Consider the following 18,832-nt stretch of genomic DNA (forward strand, 5'->3'; position numbering starts at 1 on the left):
TCCACTACAAAATACGCTCTCCTTTTTTGTGTTGGTTTATCTCATAACGTCTCAATGAAATAAATTCAAGTAGATGTAAGATCGAGACAAAATGTGTAAAAGTTCAAGCCGATGGTGCGGAAGTTCCCAGCAGAATCGTTGCATCGATGCCAGGAGGAATCCCTGACTTGTCATATCTGCCGCCCGGATCTCAAACCCCCAACATCTGGTTCGGTTCAACGCACTGCAGCTCATTTATGCGATTCCTCGCTCTGCCTTTTTGTCCACACCAGCTTCACGGAGGTCGTGTCGTCTTTGCGGCTTCCAGTCGCAAAACTCGCAGCCGCACGCCCTCCCGACCCGTGTGACTCCATTTTTCAGACCCGTATCTTGACCTCTGCTCGTCAGGCCCGAACACGTTCGCTGCTTTCCCATAGAAGCTGTTGCGCCACGTCCACTTGTCACACAGCACCTTGTCATCGGCACTAAATTGCAGAACCGAGAGAAGTGCGCCTTGCCCGTATGACACAGGGAAACAGGGCTGTCATCATCTACTCGGCTATTTTAAGGAAACCTGAGTTATTTCTGACTTAGGAAGCTGAAAGCCTTTCAGTGGAGGACTGACTGATACTCGCATCACACTTTACAATTGTCCTAGTTTCTAAAAATAAGAAGTGTAGCTCGGAAAAAAACTGCCTCGTGGGATTTCTGTGGGAGATTTCAGTATGTAGATTACTTCGGTGTTGTGAAATGTCACAGTTTCAGGTTTGTGGCACAATATTGTGAGCTGGCTCTTTGGGTGGGGCTGGAGGGATGTTTTTGTTTCCACCAATAGGCCAACAGGTTTTTTAGTATGAAGCAGCACTGCAATTCTGCTTTTTACGCAGGTACAAGAAATTGATGCGTGTTCATTAGTGATTGATCGACGATGAACAGAATCAAATGCATGGAAGGAATTTATCCAGGATGATTCAGCTTTGCTCTGTCTGCAGTTGTTGTCATGTTGTTCCTTCACACGATGAAGCAAATCTTCATACTTTTGATATGGCGGGAGTTTCATGTGATCTAGTTAAAGTATCAAATTCTGGTTTTCGTCCTTCTTTCAGGGCTTTGTTTAGAGCAGCGCTGATTGACTTTTACCATATATTGACTATAAAGGAAAATTAGTTGTGTTACTCCTCACCTCTTAAACCAAGCAGTTCACAGTTGGTGCCAGACTTCACTTGATTTCAATCATTTTTGAGAGCCATAGTTGGAGAATATTTATATTTCCCTATGGCGTGAGTGTTGTCTTTTAAAAAATGGTCCGATAAGAATTTACCCTACTGGAACCTTTTTTCTTTTAAGTCTAACTAGAAGACACTGGGTTATGAAACGCTGCCAAGACGTGTTTTTTAAAGTTGAGCTTCTGATTCTTGTCTTTTTGATTAGTTTTCCTTATCTTCCTGAGGAAAATGAGGGGACATGTGCAGTGGGATGTTCACGTCTGACATCATCACTGTCACTTTTGGGTGATTTTCCCTTTTTATACAAAACCTAGGCTTGCTGAATTACTACAGCAAGCCCAAGTTAAACGGCTTCTTCTGCTCCCCGTTTAACTGTTAATTAAAATGTTTGCTCATTGCTTTTATTAATCTTAACAAATGCTTGTTTTTGCCCGTTCTGAACCTGCAGCAAAACATTTTTCTTCCAGATTTTCTTCCTTTTTCTTAATGAGATCTTCAACTTTTAATTAGGATTTTAAGTGACATGTTGAAGTTGCAAAAGGGCAGCAGTGATTAGACAGCAACAAGTTATTCAGGGCTTTTACTGAGTCAGTACGTAGCTTTTGATTCCTTTAAATACCATCTCACACGGGAGAACAATGCCAGGAATCCGCTCCAAATTATGAATGAGAGCTTCATTGAGCATGAGGCATTGTTTTTAAATGTAGAGTTCAGACGCAGTGAGTCACAGGGGCTGCGATAACTTTTGGAATCTGCTGAAGAAAACTTAAAACAGCAGTTTTACTCCACCATTTTTCTTTTTGTATTCCTGCAAAGAAATAACTGTTGGAGACAATATGACCTTTAATAATAGTAGAACTGTACCATTGCCACTTTGTGTAGCAATAAACACTGAAATGTACTTACATTAAGTTATTATCTATTTATTTATTCAAGTTTTCCTCCAGAAAACTTGCATAAAGCACGGTGGTTGGGTGCTAGGGCAGTCGTTCGTTCAGCGGCTCGCCGTGTTTTTGATTTAAAAAATGTTTAAAGTTGACAGGAAATTTGAAAATGTCACTTGATAATTATGTGTTGTTAAAAGTTTGGAAGAAGAATACCTGAACACCAACTATAAATCCTTAAAATGCAAACATTTAAAAAGACTTCAAAAAATAAGCAATACTTACCCTGGTGGAGGCGCAAGTAAAGCCTGGTGACCCGCCAGGCTTATAATGCTTATAATAATGGCTTATTAAAGGCTTTTAGGCTTATAATAATAATGTTATATTATTAACAGCAAAAGTTTGCAGAAAACAGAAATGCAGCAAGCAGGACTTCCAAAGTTTGTTTTTCTGTGTCTGTGCTTTGTCCCGCCCCCATTATTTCTATCCAGTGGGAGCAATGATCATTACCCACATAGCTTCGTTTACAAATTATAGTCCGTATGCTAAACAGTTCACAATGTGAAAGCGAACTGCACCAAATGGAAAAAAAAAAGTTTGCTTTTGGGCCGGACCAAAGGACTTTCCTGGTGAGTATACAACGCAAATGATTGAGTCCAGGACAAAATTCATTTACTAAAACCTTTTTCTTTGGTTTTAGGGATACTAAAAAGAGGTTTTAGTAAATGGGAACAAATGAAACTCAAAATTTGAATGAATTTTGGCTACAGTCACTCTGCAGGCAAAAGTAGCCCAAATCTGGCTTTCTAGGCCACGTGTGACCCATTTCATCAGACTTTTCTGTCACTTTGTGTGACAGAAAAGTCACACACTATACACTGGAGGAGGCAGGAAGCGGCATAATCAAGTGTAAACAGTGGACAAAACAAGCCTGGCAGACATTGGGACTGCTTCTCTATTTAATCGTGTCCAACAATGCTAAGTACAAGCTAATTACAGCAGGAGTCCGGTGGTGTTCGCATTAAAATCATAATGTAAACATCCACACAAAGAAAATCGGATCTCGGCCAAAAACAAAACCAAGCATGAGGTTCTGCAGTGTGAAACCAGGCAAAGAGTTTTTCACGCTCGCAAACAGTGAAAGTGAGACTCTGTTGGCTCCCACAGTTTTCTGTCTGTCACAATCTGACTGACGCGTGATTAACCGGAAATACTTTGCAGCATGCCGGAATTCAAATTACCAACAAGTCCTATCAAAGCAAAGAGAAAATATGCGACATGGTTGTCCTGCAGAAATTTCTGTTGTTTTCTGTTAGCTTGGGCTAACTCTTACTCTACACAGGGACAGCTGTTAGAAATGCTACCAATGCTAAGCACACCAATTGTGCTTAGCGTTAGCATAAAATGCTAAAGATTGCCTAAAATGTGAACTCTGGCATGCTTTCATGTTCGTTGTGAAATATGAAAGTCCTGTTTAACAGTAAGGCTGTGTGATGACTTTTGCTTTCACATCACATAGTGTGACACTGCCTCCGGTCCTTTGACAGGCTTCGCAAGGATCCCAACTAATTAAGATAAAAGGTCGCTGTAAATCAGAACCTCACAGCAGTTATTATTTCTCTTTTTAATGGGTCCTGTAGAAAAATTTATTTTCTATTGATATGATGGACTTTTATTATGTTTTATGGTGTTCACAAAGAGAAAAATTTAAAAAAAAAGTGATGCAGTTTGTCTTGACATTCATATAGAAAACTGTTTCATAACATAAAGGGTTTTGCTGTATTTATCGGTTTTTAGAGACGTAGACAGATACTGATCTGTAACACTCTGCTGTGTTGCGGCGGGACGGGGGGAGTCTTAGTTCTCTCTGAATATTTTATTGTCAGAGACCAAGTTTTCGGCTTATCCAGAAAGTAGAAAGAGTATTTTGTCATTTCTATTTCTGAAAGAGGAATTCAAAACCTCATCAGCTAGTCAAAGCTTTACAAAATCAGCCATCAGAGGTCAACTATGAATCTTTTACCTGTACATCTCTAGCTGGTTTTAAAATGACGATGCACATTTAAAGGACTGCGCATGGATTTCAAACAGGTTTGAGTTAATATAAAGATCCTGAACAGAGAAGAAGCCAGTATTTAAAAAAAAGAAAACAGTATTAATAAAGCCACCTAAAGTTGCCATGTTGGGACTGCATTCGGAGAGCCGTGTGTTTCGGAACCCGCACATTTTGTTCATTGTATGAAGTAAAATGAGATCCAACATCCGGTTTGAGCTGCATCTAGAAATCGGTTCTGGTGCTTGAGTTTCAAAGAGCAGAGGTGATTGTGAATCAAGTTTCATTGTGGCCCGGGAGCCATCGTTTTGGCTTGGAAACCCAGTTGAAGGTCACAGTGGCTTTTGTGGGGAGGCCATGGGTTTGCGCCTTTAGATCCTCTCTGTGTCCAATGTGGGAAAGCTTGAGAGGCCCCTGGCATCTCCTGTGAGAAACCCCACAAAGCAGCAGACACGGAGCAGAGCTTCAATGACTCACCAGTCTCGCTCATTAAAACAAGTGAGTTTTCTTGATCCATTCATTCAGCCTGATGGGCCAGAATCATCATCACAGGCTTAATAAGAGACAGCGCGGTCACTCTCGCCCTTGTAATTAGCCGGAATAGCAACCCCACGCTTTTCGTCATCTTTTTTATCAACTCCGCCAGCTCGTGAATGAAGCCAGCGGGAACACAAACCGCACCAGCAGGGAGTAGTATCCCTCAGAAAGGGAAGTCCAGAGGATTGTGGCTGTTGTATGTGGCACCAGGGACATATAATCTGTGGTCTGTTTCGGAGCAGGAGTCCTCGCAGGCCTGAGTTAGTCGTACTTCGGTCTCCCCTGAAGAGAAGCATTCACAGCGATCCTGTTGCCTTAGACCCCCCCCCCTCTCAGTGAAGACATAGAAACAGTATTAATATGCCATGAATGGAGACAGACAGACGGGCATTATCCAGCACTGCAGCAGCCAGTGGAGCAGGATGCCTTGTAAGAAAGCCAGAGGAAATATTTCTCTGCATGAATGGTAAGTCCCTTTGATAAGAACTGCTTGTGTCATATCGGTGAGGCGATGGAGTCAGCCCAGCCTCCATCTCTCCTGAGGACTTTCAGTACATTGTACTTTGTCTTCCAAGTGATCTTAATGTAGATCGAAAACCCTCAAATTTTCAAACGCAGGATTTTGTAAAGTTTCGACTTCGACTACTGCCTGATTTCTGTTTGAGACGATGCAATATGAAGATATGAGGATCGTCTTAAACACTTTTCTAATCTTCCTGCTGTAAGCAGTGAAAAGTTATTCATTTTATGAGCAGGGGTAACATCACATTGCTTTTCTGTCCACAATAATATTTCTCTCTGAGCCTGTTTAAACGGAAGACATGGCTCAAAATCCAGTTTCCGTTGAGCTTTTTTCATGTTTGAACTTGATTTTACTTTTTTTTTTTTTAGCTCTGAACTGAACTATGATAAAATGGGTAGAGTAAAAAAAAATCAGCTTCCTTTTGTGACAACATCTATACTGAAGAGTATTGTTGTTTGTGAAGTCTGGTAGTTCATGGTGGGCTGTGATTGGGAATAATGAGTAGTGTTGGGCTATATTTTTCTCATTTAAAACATGACCAAATGTAATCATAAGCAACAAGAAGTCTTGTCTCCAGAGATCCGTAGAACACTTTAGGACTCTAATCCCTTCAAATATAAATTTTAACCAAATTTCACATACGGTACTTAAGTTATTTACTGCATTGCAGATTTTGTCACAGTGGGGTCTAAGGTGACAAATAAATCCACAGCAACCAAAATCACCACATTTTGAGTGCGGCCACCATATCAAAAAGCATCCTATGCTGATCCCAATGTCGTGGCCTTTTTGTTGTCATGGAGATGTAATTGGACTTCCTTTATATTCGTCCTTTAAATGTTCCTTTTACTGCGTGAATGAAATGGGACGGGAAGAGCCAGGCCCTTTCACAACTGTGTGATTGCGCTCCAAAGAGCCAGAGGAGGATTTTCATCAGCCAGCGGAGCTCATTAAGCACGAGAACCCCCACAGCAGCGTGAACCTGCCGCAGACCGTTCTCTGTGTCGTTGATGAAATTACCATGATACAGGAAATCTTAAGTTTTTTGCTACTTTTAGAAGATGTGAACATCAACTGTGTTATCTCACATGGCTCATAATATGCAAAAAACATAAATTCTTCCTGAGAATTTATGATTATTGCATATTTTCTGATCCCCATAGGAACAATTGTGGGACATGAGTAAATTTGCACATTAGAATTTACCAACCATTTTGGAACATGTTTTAATTTGAAAGGTTGATCTGGACATAGCAAGATGAAAGAAATTCAAAGCTCACATGTTTTCTGACTGACAGGCGGTGGAGGAATTTTTTTCAGGAGTCACAAAAAGAAGTTAAGCATTTTAAGCTCACGCTCCGATTCACTAAATCCGTGTCGGGCCATTAAACTCCCTTTCACAATACAAAATAAGCCTATAAACATCTACTTCTTACAACTGAGAAAACCTTCAAATAAACTGAAAAGACTTTTAATTGTTTTACTTTGTGTTGCTATCAAGGTGTGAAGAAAAATCGTAACTCAAGTAAGCAAAAAATTGGACAAGGATGCATCTCTGCATTTTAAATTGCAAACAATGATTTTTTTATTTTATTTTTGCAAACAAAAGGGTTTGATAAATGGCACTCCCTTTAGCAGATGTCTAAAATTAATAATGTTGATGGCAGAGATGGGAGAAAACAGCATGCATTATATAAATCACTCTGCTAGTGACCGGAATCAGTTGATTTTCAGATTAGTTTGACTTTTTTTGTTCTTTCGGAAACTCCTCCAACCGGAGACCACTGACTGAGCTCTAACCTGCTAATACTGCCTTCACCTAATAACTAAAAATAATAATAATAACATAAAACAAATGCTCTCCTGTACTTTCTTTGTTGTAAATGTCTTAAAACTATCACGCTCTTGACATTTTTATGAATTTACAATTGCTGTAAAATCATATAGATTGTAAGATGCAAGTATCTGTACAAATAAAACCCTGAAGAAAATTACGGAACTGCTCATTTACCCCTTATCAGATGACAGCGTAATAACTTTTGTCCTTTTATTTTACAGCTCAACAAAATGCAATATACTCCGAGATATATTTTTCTTTAAGATTATTTAAAAATAAATATTTCCATGTTGGTATACTGCCATGATTGAAAATTAGTACACCGTGGAAATGATTGTGTGTTTTTCAAGCACAGCTTAACACATGAATGTTTAAAATAACTTTATAAAATATTTAAAAAAATGTAACGCATTTCAAATCTTAAAGCGATTTAACTTCTGGTGAGCAACAAATAATTTCTTCTTTATGTGCCTGAACCTCTCCGCAGGCGCCAGTGATGGGAACGCCGTCAGTCAGTATTTTGATCAAACGTCAGATGTTTAGCTTGGCGTACCTGACTGTTAAAGTGAAACTCAACATTTTGGTGATAAAAGATTAAAAAAGATCTCAAAATAAAAAATAAAAAAAATTGTTTAAAACTAATTGTCAAAAATAACCTAAAAGGTTAAAATAAAGTAACCGTTTGTTGTAACACATTCATGTTTAAAAGTGGCTCGGCTTTTTCCTTCCTCCTCTTCTCTGCAACCTCTCACTGATGCTGAAAATGACAGACATTTCTTCTGCCCAAGCAAATCCTGCCCCAAAGCATAGAAACTTGTGTTATTGTCAGCATTGCTTGTTGGCACTTATGTGCTCAGTGATCGGGAAAAAGATTGGATTTGTAATTTATGAGGGTCTAGTCACCGATCAGAGCCGGTCAATCATAACATCAGCCAATGTCCAGGTGATATCTCTGTATGCGCGTCTCATTTCAGTTCATGAAACTCCGAGTTGGACTCAGTCATATATGGCTTCTTAAAACTTTTTTTTAAATGAAGCATCTTCACAGCAAGACGGAAAGATGCAAAAACTGAATTTTAAAAAAATGCCGCAAAAATGACAAAAACTTTTTTCAGCAGTTCTGGTGGAATTAGCAGGAATTATCTGTAAATACTTAAAATTGCATAAGAAGTAGCACCTCACGCAACAGCTCTAAAATATTCTGATTAATACACGTCGCTTAAAATTATTCCCTTAAACAGACTTGAAAAATCAGGTTTTTTCTTTCTTACCCATTAAAGCCATGAACGTTTGTAGCTTAATAAGGTATATCATTTAATGCATAAATTAAGATAATCTTGTAAATCCTTGCTGTGGTATTCAATCAGCTTCCTCTGTTTAAAAAAAACCTCCAGTAGTATCTCTTTTGCATTATGTATTCTTTAGGAATTGAAAATCTAAATCAGTCAAAATCAGAATTAGCTGGTCGGACCGCAAAACCTCTTTCAAGCCTCTTTGCTGCCTATGCACAGTGCTGCACATGAAATCTGCTGCAGAAGTCTCTATTATTTTTACATCGGTAACAGCGGATAAATCCCCTGTAGTGACTTAGTTGTTGGCTGTGCAAAATGCTTTAAAATAATAATAATAAATTAAGGACAAAGCTCTGGAAAGTTGCATGGAGCTAGCTAGTGTAGTTAAATAAATGCAGACAGTTCTGTTATTCTAAAATGTTCTCTCTTATTATCTTTCTACCGTCTGCGGTACCATTAGTTACGCATCAACTATGGATTAAAAAGAGTAACTCAGTGAATAAGTATACAAACATCCATTTAATCAATGCTTTTATTTACTGCCCACCCTCCGTGTGAATTGCACAAACACCAAGAGTGCACCAGAACCTAAAAGTGTCCCAGATAGAAGCACTTCCCCAATCCCTAATAAATAAATGATGTCCTCCATCAACGTATAAGACGGCTGAAAAAAGATTGCCTGCATTTACGCTCACACAAACTGGAATATGACATCTTCTAAAGAGACCACAGCACATTAAGATTCATCTCTGGGGAGAGATACTCTTGGCGCTACACAAGCTTCTAGATGGGAGGGGGAAACAAAAAAAACAACAAAAAACAGAAACCCTCCTGGGTCCGAGCAGCATCTGGGATATAGAAGTTAGCAACAGGATTGGCACATACCTTTTAACACCAACGCATCTCTCAGCCTCAGCACATTGCACACCAGAAACAATGACTCATGGTCCCTTATGAAAAGGTGACTGGAAAAAAAGCTCGGTGGCGACAACACCCATCTGTGAGATTGAGTTTATCCTGACACTCTATAATGCTAATTTGATGAGAGGTCAGTTTGTAGAGACGGATAGTAAGAGTTGAGCTTTAGAAAACTTGTTATGAAGTACATTATTTGTCTTTCAGGGACAGTACCTCCTCTACAGGGCTTCTTTTTAAACAATTCTTATAAATGCTTTTGTTTAGTTAAAATATTTGCAAAGTTTTATACATTTTGCTGGTTCATTTTAAGCTAAAAAGAGTCAACAAGTATGTCAGCATAGAGCAGATTTACAGTGGTATTCATTCATATTCATTTTATAAGACCAAGTTTAGTGGACATGCTGATGAAGTATCCAACCAGTTTTGCTAAATCTACTTTAACTTTAAAAATAATAGTCAGACTCAAACTAAAGAGTTAGGAAAAATAAATTTTCAATTTGAGGACATGTATTCAGTGGAGGATAGAAAACCCTCAGTTCAGAAATGCATCCCTGTTGCCACATTTATTTGGCGCCCTTAAATATATTTGTAGAATGTGGTTGAAACTGGTTTCCATGGCTACTCTATTAAAGTTCTTATGGTTAGTAATAGCTCTTTAAAATGAAAATACTATTAAAACAGCATGTCATAGCTGTGAATATTTGAACTGTTTTTTTGTGAACTAATTTGGTTTCTTTGTGCAAAGCAACTTAGTGTAATCATCCAAAATAAAACTAGAATGCCTGGAAAACGTACTAATTTTTTTCCCTATTTATGTCAGAAGGCGTCCCTAAAAAAGTTTCATATTAAGAAGTATGATCCGCCGTCCAACGCTGCTGTTCTTGAATTTCTAATCCACAGTTTCAAATGCATGAGGGGTTGAATTGTTTTCTGGAGGCAGACAATTGTCGGCTAAGTGGAGGCATGGGTTAGTGATGGAGAATTGGAGAGCAGCAATTGGATTTGTAGGTTAATAGCATCCTCATTGACCACATAACTTGCTCAGCAGGCCCAATTGGTAGCTCCAAACAGAGGGGGGGGAAAAAAACACACAAAAAAACAAAAAAAAACAAAGTGTAAGCAGCACCATGAATGAGCTCAGTTCCAAACGGCAGAGCCTCAGATTCTGGCAGCGTTGGAGCTTTTAGCGCCCAGTTCATCCTCTGCCCACTGATGCCATAATCCTAGATGTAAAGCGTCGGTTTGTTTGTGTGCGGCAGCCCTGCGGTGTTTGGCTCAGCTCAGTGTCGAAAAAGCTGTTTTTAAGCATCACTGTAAGCAACGGCGGGCAGGCTGAATTATTCCAGGGTCAAGACCGATTAGATCCAGGGATTATTGCAATGCAGTTGGCCTCTGGGATAAAAAAAAAAAGAAAAAAGACTTGACAGTTTCCTAAACTGTTCAAGTCTCTCTGTCCCCCGCTGGCTGAGCCGCATATGAGCGTTGAATGGTTGAATAGATCCTCTGTTATAGAAGGAATCTTAGGGTGACACTAATTCTGGTTTTGGGCATGCTGTGAGCAAATAAAGCTCAGCAATGGGTAAATATTAATGGAGTAATGATGAAACATGAGCAGGAATTAAGATCACAGCGATGTTGTTTTTAGATATTATATCAGTTCTTGTAGTTTGTAGATTATGATGTTTGGTGAAGGGGACTTTCTTCTGTGCCAAGCTGTTGCTAATGCAGAATAAAATCTGTAGATTTTCATCATGACAAGCTTATACGTTTTATTGTTTCTGTTGGTTTTCAGGACCAAGTTGTGCGAATGAGTGACTGATGCCAACTTCGCTTCTTCAGGTAAACCAAAGCTAACCCTGTGATCTCATGTTTTTTTCCTTCTTTCTTCTTAAAGTTATCTTTCTTTAGATTTATATATAAGATATGAAATATTTCCTTGTGAAAAATATTTTATCATCAAAATTTTGGTTTGATTTTAATGCATTTTCAGTCACCGTTAAAATATTTTTCGAAGAGTTTTTTGGGGTTTTTTTCTTAAAATTTAAGGTTTTACTAATATTTGAAAACAAACAGCTGCATGATTGGTATTTGTAGCACTAAACAGGGTTGCTGAAAATGTTTAAAGCAATTATTGAAGTCACCTGTAATAATCAGTTGTCTGTCTTAATTACTGTCAAAAAGGTCCCGGGAATAAAAGTCTTTAAAAAGTCAAAGTTTTCCCAAACATACACAAACAGCAACAAGATGGAAATAAACAATGGTTATCAATATCTTCCCAGTTTACTTATCAGATTTATACTGACGTTAATGCCGATATGTTGCACTTCTGTGCCATTTTGTATTTCAAAGTGCTAAGTTTTGAGCTGCAAATTTGCAGTAGAACAAAAATGTGAACATTTATTGGGGAAAGTGTTTTGTAGAAAATATCGTCATTAGTAGAAAATTGCAGCACTCTGTGCATGTTCCCATAGAATGTAGATAATTGTCTTAAGTCTGAGATTTCCCAAAGGCTGCCATCTTTTCCAAATCAGGCATATTCGAGGTTGAAATCTCAAAAAGATTCAAAAGAACAACTTTGCTCTGAATCGTGCAGCGTTCCTGTTACCTGCACGATTCAGTTTGATACCTGTTTGAACAGCTAGCATTCCTCTGTAGAGAATTTAGCTTCCCTTAGCTTCTTAAATCTTTGTCTTTAACCACTTCTAAATACTTTAACAAATTTCGCACTGAAGTGTAGTTTGTACAAACCGCTAATGATTAAGCATGATGAGATTGACTAGTTTTGGGCAGTCAGACATAATCAAACTTAGAATTGTCTGATTTCTGTCACCACCTGATTTTTAATTACATCTTTGTTTTTATTGTAGTTTTTATTGATCGACTCGTGTCTTTTCTGTGTGCCCTCTCTGCAGGGCAGAATGGGTGTGTGTCCCCTGCTCCTGCTTCTTGCTGTAGCCCTCGGGGCCGCAGCCCAGGATCCACAAAGCATCACAGGTATGAACGCCGTCCACCAAAAGCCCACTTACATGGTGTTTGATGGCTCACACTTACACACTTGGTCCTTTTGTTTTGTTTTATGCTCTTTCAGCTGCTCCTGCCTCACCAGCTCCCACAATTAAACAATCCAACTCGTATGGAACAACCATCCAAGGACCCACTACAGCCAATCAATCAGCAACAAATTCACCAGTAAAAGAAGGGAGCAGTGCGACAAAAACACCTGAAAACAATGATTCCTCCAAAGACACACCGACAGCAGTTCCTACTAATTCTTCAACAGCTACTGAGTTGAATGAGGCCTCGATTGGGTCTATTGCCAACTCAACATCGACAGTAAATTCAACCACCACAAGCATCACAAGCACCACTATTACTACCACAACCACCACAACCACCACAACCAAAATCGAAGACAATAACGATAATGGTAAGTGCTTGCCACTTTGTATTTTTTTGTCCCATCAGAGTCAGGTTTGTCTTTCAAAGATCCAGCTGAAAGCGATCACTCAAACTTTATTGCAGCCTGATGTTTCCAGATACCCAAAGGTATAAAAATAAGACCAATAATATTTCGAAAACTACTTCAACTCTCGCATCACTGTTTCCAACACACACATTTGGGTTGATCTGTGCATCTGAGAGCTCACACCTTTTTTTAAAATTAATTTTTATTTTACAGTGTTTCTTTTGGTTGCTTTTCTCCCTTTTTGTTTTTCTCATCTGTGTAAACGTCAACTTGTATCAGCGTTTTCCAACTTTGTGGTTCAAGGATAGGCTTGTGATGTACGGTAGTTAAACATTTCTTTTTAACTGTGGACCTGTTACAGCTTACAGATGGAGCTTCACGCACATTACTACATAAATAAAATGTACTTATCAAAAACACTGCAGGCCTAATTAATCCTTCTGAATAAGACACAATAATAGTCTACAGTCATATTTTGTAGCATAGAGCAAGAAGAAGTTAGAAATGAATCAAACAGACCAGTGGCAATCTACAGTTTTGGATGTTTGTGAGCACAGTCAAGATAGATAATCCTTAATGCAGACTTTTTTCTTTCTTTTGCTGCTTGCTATCTGATAAAACATTTGTATCACCCATCTCTAGCATATAATCTATGCAACCAGCCTGCTAAAGGATTTAAAGGGGGAGTGTTATGTAAAATCGACGCACAAGGCAACCTTCTCCTATAACTCCCCCAATCAGCTCCTCCAGACCAGCAATTAGAAAACACCTGGAAGTAGCTCATCATGCAATCTACTTCTCAGCGCAGCACTCCTGTTAATACCATAATGAGAAGCATTGTTGTGACGGCGTGCTGTAGGCAGAATGTCAGAAGCTTCTTAAAGAGACAGAGACCCAATTTCAAGGTGTCAAATTTCTTTTAAGTCATGTTTGATACACACAGCATTTAACAACGGAAGGTAACATAGTAACTTGATTGTGCTATAAAATGGCAGTGTATGGCTGTAAAATATATACCATCCATTTAATACAAAAACTCTACAGGGTCGCCGTGTCCTGACATTTGAAGTGCATCTGAACACTGAACCGGCCGCTCTGACAGAACAGACAACTGGATTTTTTTTTTTTTTTTTTTTGACATCATGAAATGATTGGTATCCAGCTGCCAGAACCATCTTGTGTCTGAAGTTGTTTTGTTTTTTTTAAATAATAGAGGCATGTTGTTTTTTCCGTCTATGTCACGGATCACAGATGTTTCATCCTTGAGAACAGCAGATGTCAAACACATTTCATGCACCGTTCTCTAAATCAGTCCTCTTCAGAACATCTCCGTGCCTCCAGTGGTTCCTCAACGCCTGCTCAATTTGTGAAAGTTCACATCTGAAATCAAGTCTGATCAACTTGAATGATGATTTGAAATTGACTAGAGGCAGTTTAAAGATGGGTAAAGTGAACAAGGCTTTAAGTATTTAAGCAGATCGATAAAGGCTTTTTAAAAACTAAAAGCAGATCGTCTACGCTCATTGCTTGTGACATTGCTTGCGACCGTATGTCGCTGCTAATTTGTTTGATTGTGTGACTTAATTTTTACTTATTGTTTTTTGAAATAAGACCAAGTGATTAACCAAGTTTGGGTAATTGTACTTTATCTTCAGGTGATTTAACCACATCTGAATAAAGCACCTGAGCACACCCTGGTTTTAAAAGTTGATACTGTTTCGGCTGGATTTGGTTGAAGATTCTGATAAACCTTTTAGTTTTTAAAAAGCCTTTAATTATTAATGTTGTGTTTATATTGCTCAGATGCATTTTAATGTCTGAAAGCCTTTCTCAAAAAAGGTTTTCACAAGCAGACGAGGTTAGAGAAATTTCATATAAAATCCTGAGTGGTTTCTGTGTTATTCATGCGGTATGGCGCTGCCAAGAGCAAGTGAGTGAGGCAAGCGAGCTCTGTGGTCAAGATTCAACCTTCAATATTTTATATAGGTGAAGATTTTTCTGCTTTTAGCCTCCGTTGTTTCCGTTCCGGAAATACCCTTACGTGATATTGCTTCATTTGGTCATTCATCCACAGAAACACCACGTTAACGGAGCCCTCCGCCATCCGGAGAGCAGGCAGTCAAGGCCACAGCTTCACAAATGTATTTGTATCTCCCAAGTTTTCTAAACTTTGTCGTTTGCCACCACAATCTGTCATTAGGATTATTTTTTTGTAGTTGTAGCACGTAACTGTGACATGAAAGGAAAGTTCATGCATCTCAAAACCATTTATTAAATAAAAATCAGCAAAGTGTGATGCATATTTGTACTTTACCCCTTTTTACTCGATATCCAATAATTAAAATGTAAAGCAAACAATTGAATTCACAATAACCAAATTTGCAATTTCTCAGCTGATCTTTTGAAACTAAATGTGTTAGCGAACATTATCCAAGGAACAGCAGAAGGTTAGGGACTAATTGGTGTATATAGTAATGACCATATGAGTTGTAATAAATTCCCAATTGTTATCTCATCTGTTTTCTGTGAGCTTTAGCATCATCAGCGCCGTCCTCCATGTCATGTGCTGCTTCGTCCAGCAGACAGAAAAACCCCAAACATACAGCCAGAGCTGTTTATGTCGAAGTATATTCATGTATTAGAATGGCTCAGTCAAAGTTGGGTTTTTTTGTGAGGAAAATTCTCAGAAACAACCTCCAGATCTAAATGTACAAATCTGGAGGTGACATAGCTCACCAACATACACCTGCAATTACAACAACAGGCGGGTGTGGAGGTTCCTCCATCTTTTTCCCAATGTTAGTATTTATTTAAATGTTTTCACACAATATATTTTATACAGTATATTGTAACAGTGGGGTTATCCCAAAATATTTGCCGTTTGGTTTTAAAATAGCCATTTTTAACCCACTTCACACCTGTTCACTTTTTTTGTGTTGTTCTAACACAAAATCCGAATAAAAAAAGCTAAATTTCATGGGTGTAGTGCAAGAAAAAGGCAAAATGTTGGAGTGTTTAAATTAAGCTAGCAGTTTATGGACCTGAAATATTTGCACAGTTTTGACTCGAGTGTTGTAAACGTGAGGAAAATATTTTGAAGTTTTTAGTGACGATGCTTCATATAAGATGTGACTCACCCACCCTGCTCTTTCACATTAATTATTAATGCTCGATCTATGAAAAGTTCCAAAATCACCCAATTGATTCAAGGTATACAAAAGCACTTAGTTTAGTTTGAATTTTTGTATAAATGAAAGATTTTTTTTTTTTTTTTTGCGGCATTGAGCCTGGGAACTTATCCAAGGATTTCATCAATGCTAAGCATCAACTAATCGGCATTATCCAGTCGCTTTGAATAAGACGTATGTGACTCGACTATATAATACCCCTATTATATAACGTGATCGCTTTCCTTTCCGTAGGTATTATGTAATTGCTCCATTGTTTCTCTCTGGACATCCTTGAGCCTGGAGTGGAGCGCAGCGAGCCGCTCTAAATGCCATTAGATCCGTCAAGGCTGTCAGTTCCACATGACACTCGCAGCGCTTTGTTCTCACACTCTCCTCAATGCACATATTGTCCGACGGAGAACACTGAAACGTCCTGCGACTTGTGCGTGAAAAAATGCACCGTTTCTGCTGCTGCTGTTCCTAAACAAACAAAGTCCCAGAAAGGGCAGATGGAGCATGAAGTCAAATGATGCTTTCTGCTCAACACGCAGAAAGCATCATTGCCACAAAGGAACTTTCTCAAAATCAGGCGACGATCTCGTTCTGACTACGTGACGCTTGCCAGGAGTAGAGCTAAACGGATTTATTGCGATTATTTGATTGTTAAAATAATCATCAACTAATTTAGTAATCGATTACGATTGACTGGAGTATACAGACTCAAAAAAAAAGAGATAATTTACTGATAAATAAACAACATGTTCAAAGTAGTAATTAAGCCAAAACTTGTGTCCGCATAAATGCCAATGTGTTTTACACAAAACTTCTCAAGGAGTAATTTTTTAAAATCCTCACCCAGTTTAAATTCACCAAAGGAAGGTTATGTTATTGCATTTTAGGCAATAAAATATTTATTTGCATCTTTTAATGTATTTCCAATATTGTATAGAAAAGGAATAAGTAGTTTTATGAAAAATCTTAAGAATGTGCCAACTTTCTTTGTCTGATTTATGAATTAATTGTCAGAATAATCAATGGATTAATTGATTAAAACAGTGCTTAGATGCAGTCCTGGCAAGGACGTTTTTTTCTTCGGCGATGTGTCTTACTGAATCACCAACAGCACACAAAGAGCAGGTGGGTTTTTTACCCCAAACCCCTGTTATTGTTCAATCAGATCTCATCTTTTGTTCTAATTGTGGCACGTGGTAGAAATGCGTACAAATAAGTGACCCATTGTTATCTGACTGAGAGGCAAAATGGAGGATATATATATATATATATATATATATATATATATGCTGTGCTGTCGAATCTGTAATCATTCTTTAGCACCAACCTCAATCTAAACAGAATACTTTTCTTATTTTGATATGCAGAAAGGCTTGTATACCAAAACTTTGAAATAATTGAAATAAAATTGACAGCTCCTTGTATCTGCTGTCATCGTGGATACAGGTTGTTACTGAGGTGAATGGTTCACCTTCTTGGTTAAAATGTGATTTATCTGTTTACTCTGAGAGAAACCGGGTCATTTCTCAACTTGTTTAGTGTTTTTTTTTTTTTCTAAAGCAGTAATATATTGACATAATGGATATCCCAATACGGTTTATTTTTTTGTTCCAGATACCAAAGGGTCTTTAAATGATAAGCATTTGCAGATAACAAAATCCCATCAAGGGCTACACAGTGGAGCAGTTGGTAGCACTTTTGCCTTGCAGCAAGAAGGTCCTGGGTTCGATTCCTGGCCCGGGGTCTTTCTGCACAGAGTTTGTATGTTCTCCCTGTGCATGCGTGGGTTCTCTCCGGGTACTCAGGCTTCTTCCCACAGTCCAAAAACATGACTGTTAGGTTAATTGGTCTCTCTAAATGAGTGTGTGTGTGCATGGTTGTTTGTCCCGTCTGTCTCTGTGTTGCCCTGCGACAGACTGGCGACCTGTCCAGGGTGACCCTGCCTCTCGTCCAGAACGTTAGCTGGAGATAGGAACCTGCACCTCTCCCATCACCTCTAAGGACAAGGATGTTAGAAAATGGATGGATGGAAAATCCCATCAAATACTTCATTGTCGATGCCAGCTTTCATTCTTCATAACTTGGTAGCTTCAAGGTGCTGTACTGTCGTACTCTACATTTCATCAGTATTGCACCAACGGCATTGTTTGGCCAACGGCATTGTGATTGACTCATCAATAACATTTCCAGACAGTCTATGGTTTTTGACAGCCACTGGTATTTTCTCCCTACTGGAGTTTAAGCAACAATATACTTCCTGCAGCAGAACAATTAAACCAGGAGACTGACTAATGTTCAAACAATGTGTTGCCCAACACTGGTGTTACTTTATTACATGTTTGTAAAAACAACTTTAAATGTTGTTCCCCTGCTACTAATTGTTTTGACTGTGAACTTTTTGCTGAAGCTTTCTCTCTGTTTTAATATGGCTCTGTAATTTATCTTGTAACAGATGATACATGGACAAAACCTAAAGAGAAATAGTTCTCCTGCTTTATTAACTTAAGTCTTTGCTTTGAAGATTTAACATTTTAGTGAACGGAGCAGCTTTCAATAACACTGAGGGTAACATTTAGATACGCAACGACCGATACAGTTTCTCTGTCACCGTTGGCATCATTCCAATCACCAAAACAATGTGTAAGGCCTTTATTCCAGCTTTCACAAAGGTGATCACATGGTTACAGGGGTCACGATCACTGACCGTACAACCACAACATGTATGAAGAATTAAGTTCTGTCAGACTCAGGGATGTTGATACCAATCAATTAAAATGATCTGGATCCAAGCCCATACCCGGGATTGAACTGGGACGTAGCTAATTGACATCGATACCAGTAATGGAACAGAAGGATACGGGCCAGTCTTGCAAAAGGCAGACGGCACAACAGAGACTTTCAATGTGATATGCAAGTCTTTTAAGTCTCTCGAAAG

At 38.6% G+C, this 18,832-nt stretch overlaps 1 protein-coding gene across 3 annotated transcripts in view; it reads left to right on the forward strand.

The window, feature by feature from the left end:
• Positions 1–18,832, forward strand: part of ptpra (protein tyrosine phosphatase, receptor type A) — a 34,151-nt gene that overhangs the window by 2,251 nt on the left and 13,068 nt on the right. For all 3 annotated transcript variants that reach the window (XR_002751850.1, XM_014472294.2, XM_023324728.1), the window contains exons 2-4: positions 11,042–11,088; positions 12,162–12,243; positions 12,338–12,676. Coding sequence is in view for 2 of the 3 variants with exons in the window: in XM_014472294.2 (XP_014327780.1) it covers positions 11,068–11,088; positions 12,162–12,243; positions 12,338–12,676 (442 nt within the window). In the remaining variant the exon portion in view is untranslated. The remainder of the gene's footprint in view (positions 1–11,041; positions 11,089–12,161; positions 12,244–12,337; positions 12,677–18,832) is intronic.

This window comes from Xiphophorus maculatus, chromosome 20 (genome assembly GCF_002775205.1).
Source record: "Xiphophorus maculatus strain JP 163 A chromosome 20, X_maculatus-5.0-male, whole genome shotgun sequence".
NCBI classification, from domain to species: Eukaryota; Metazoa; Chordata; class Actinopteri; order Cyprinodontiformes; family Poeciliidae; genus Xiphophorus; species Xiphophorus maculatus.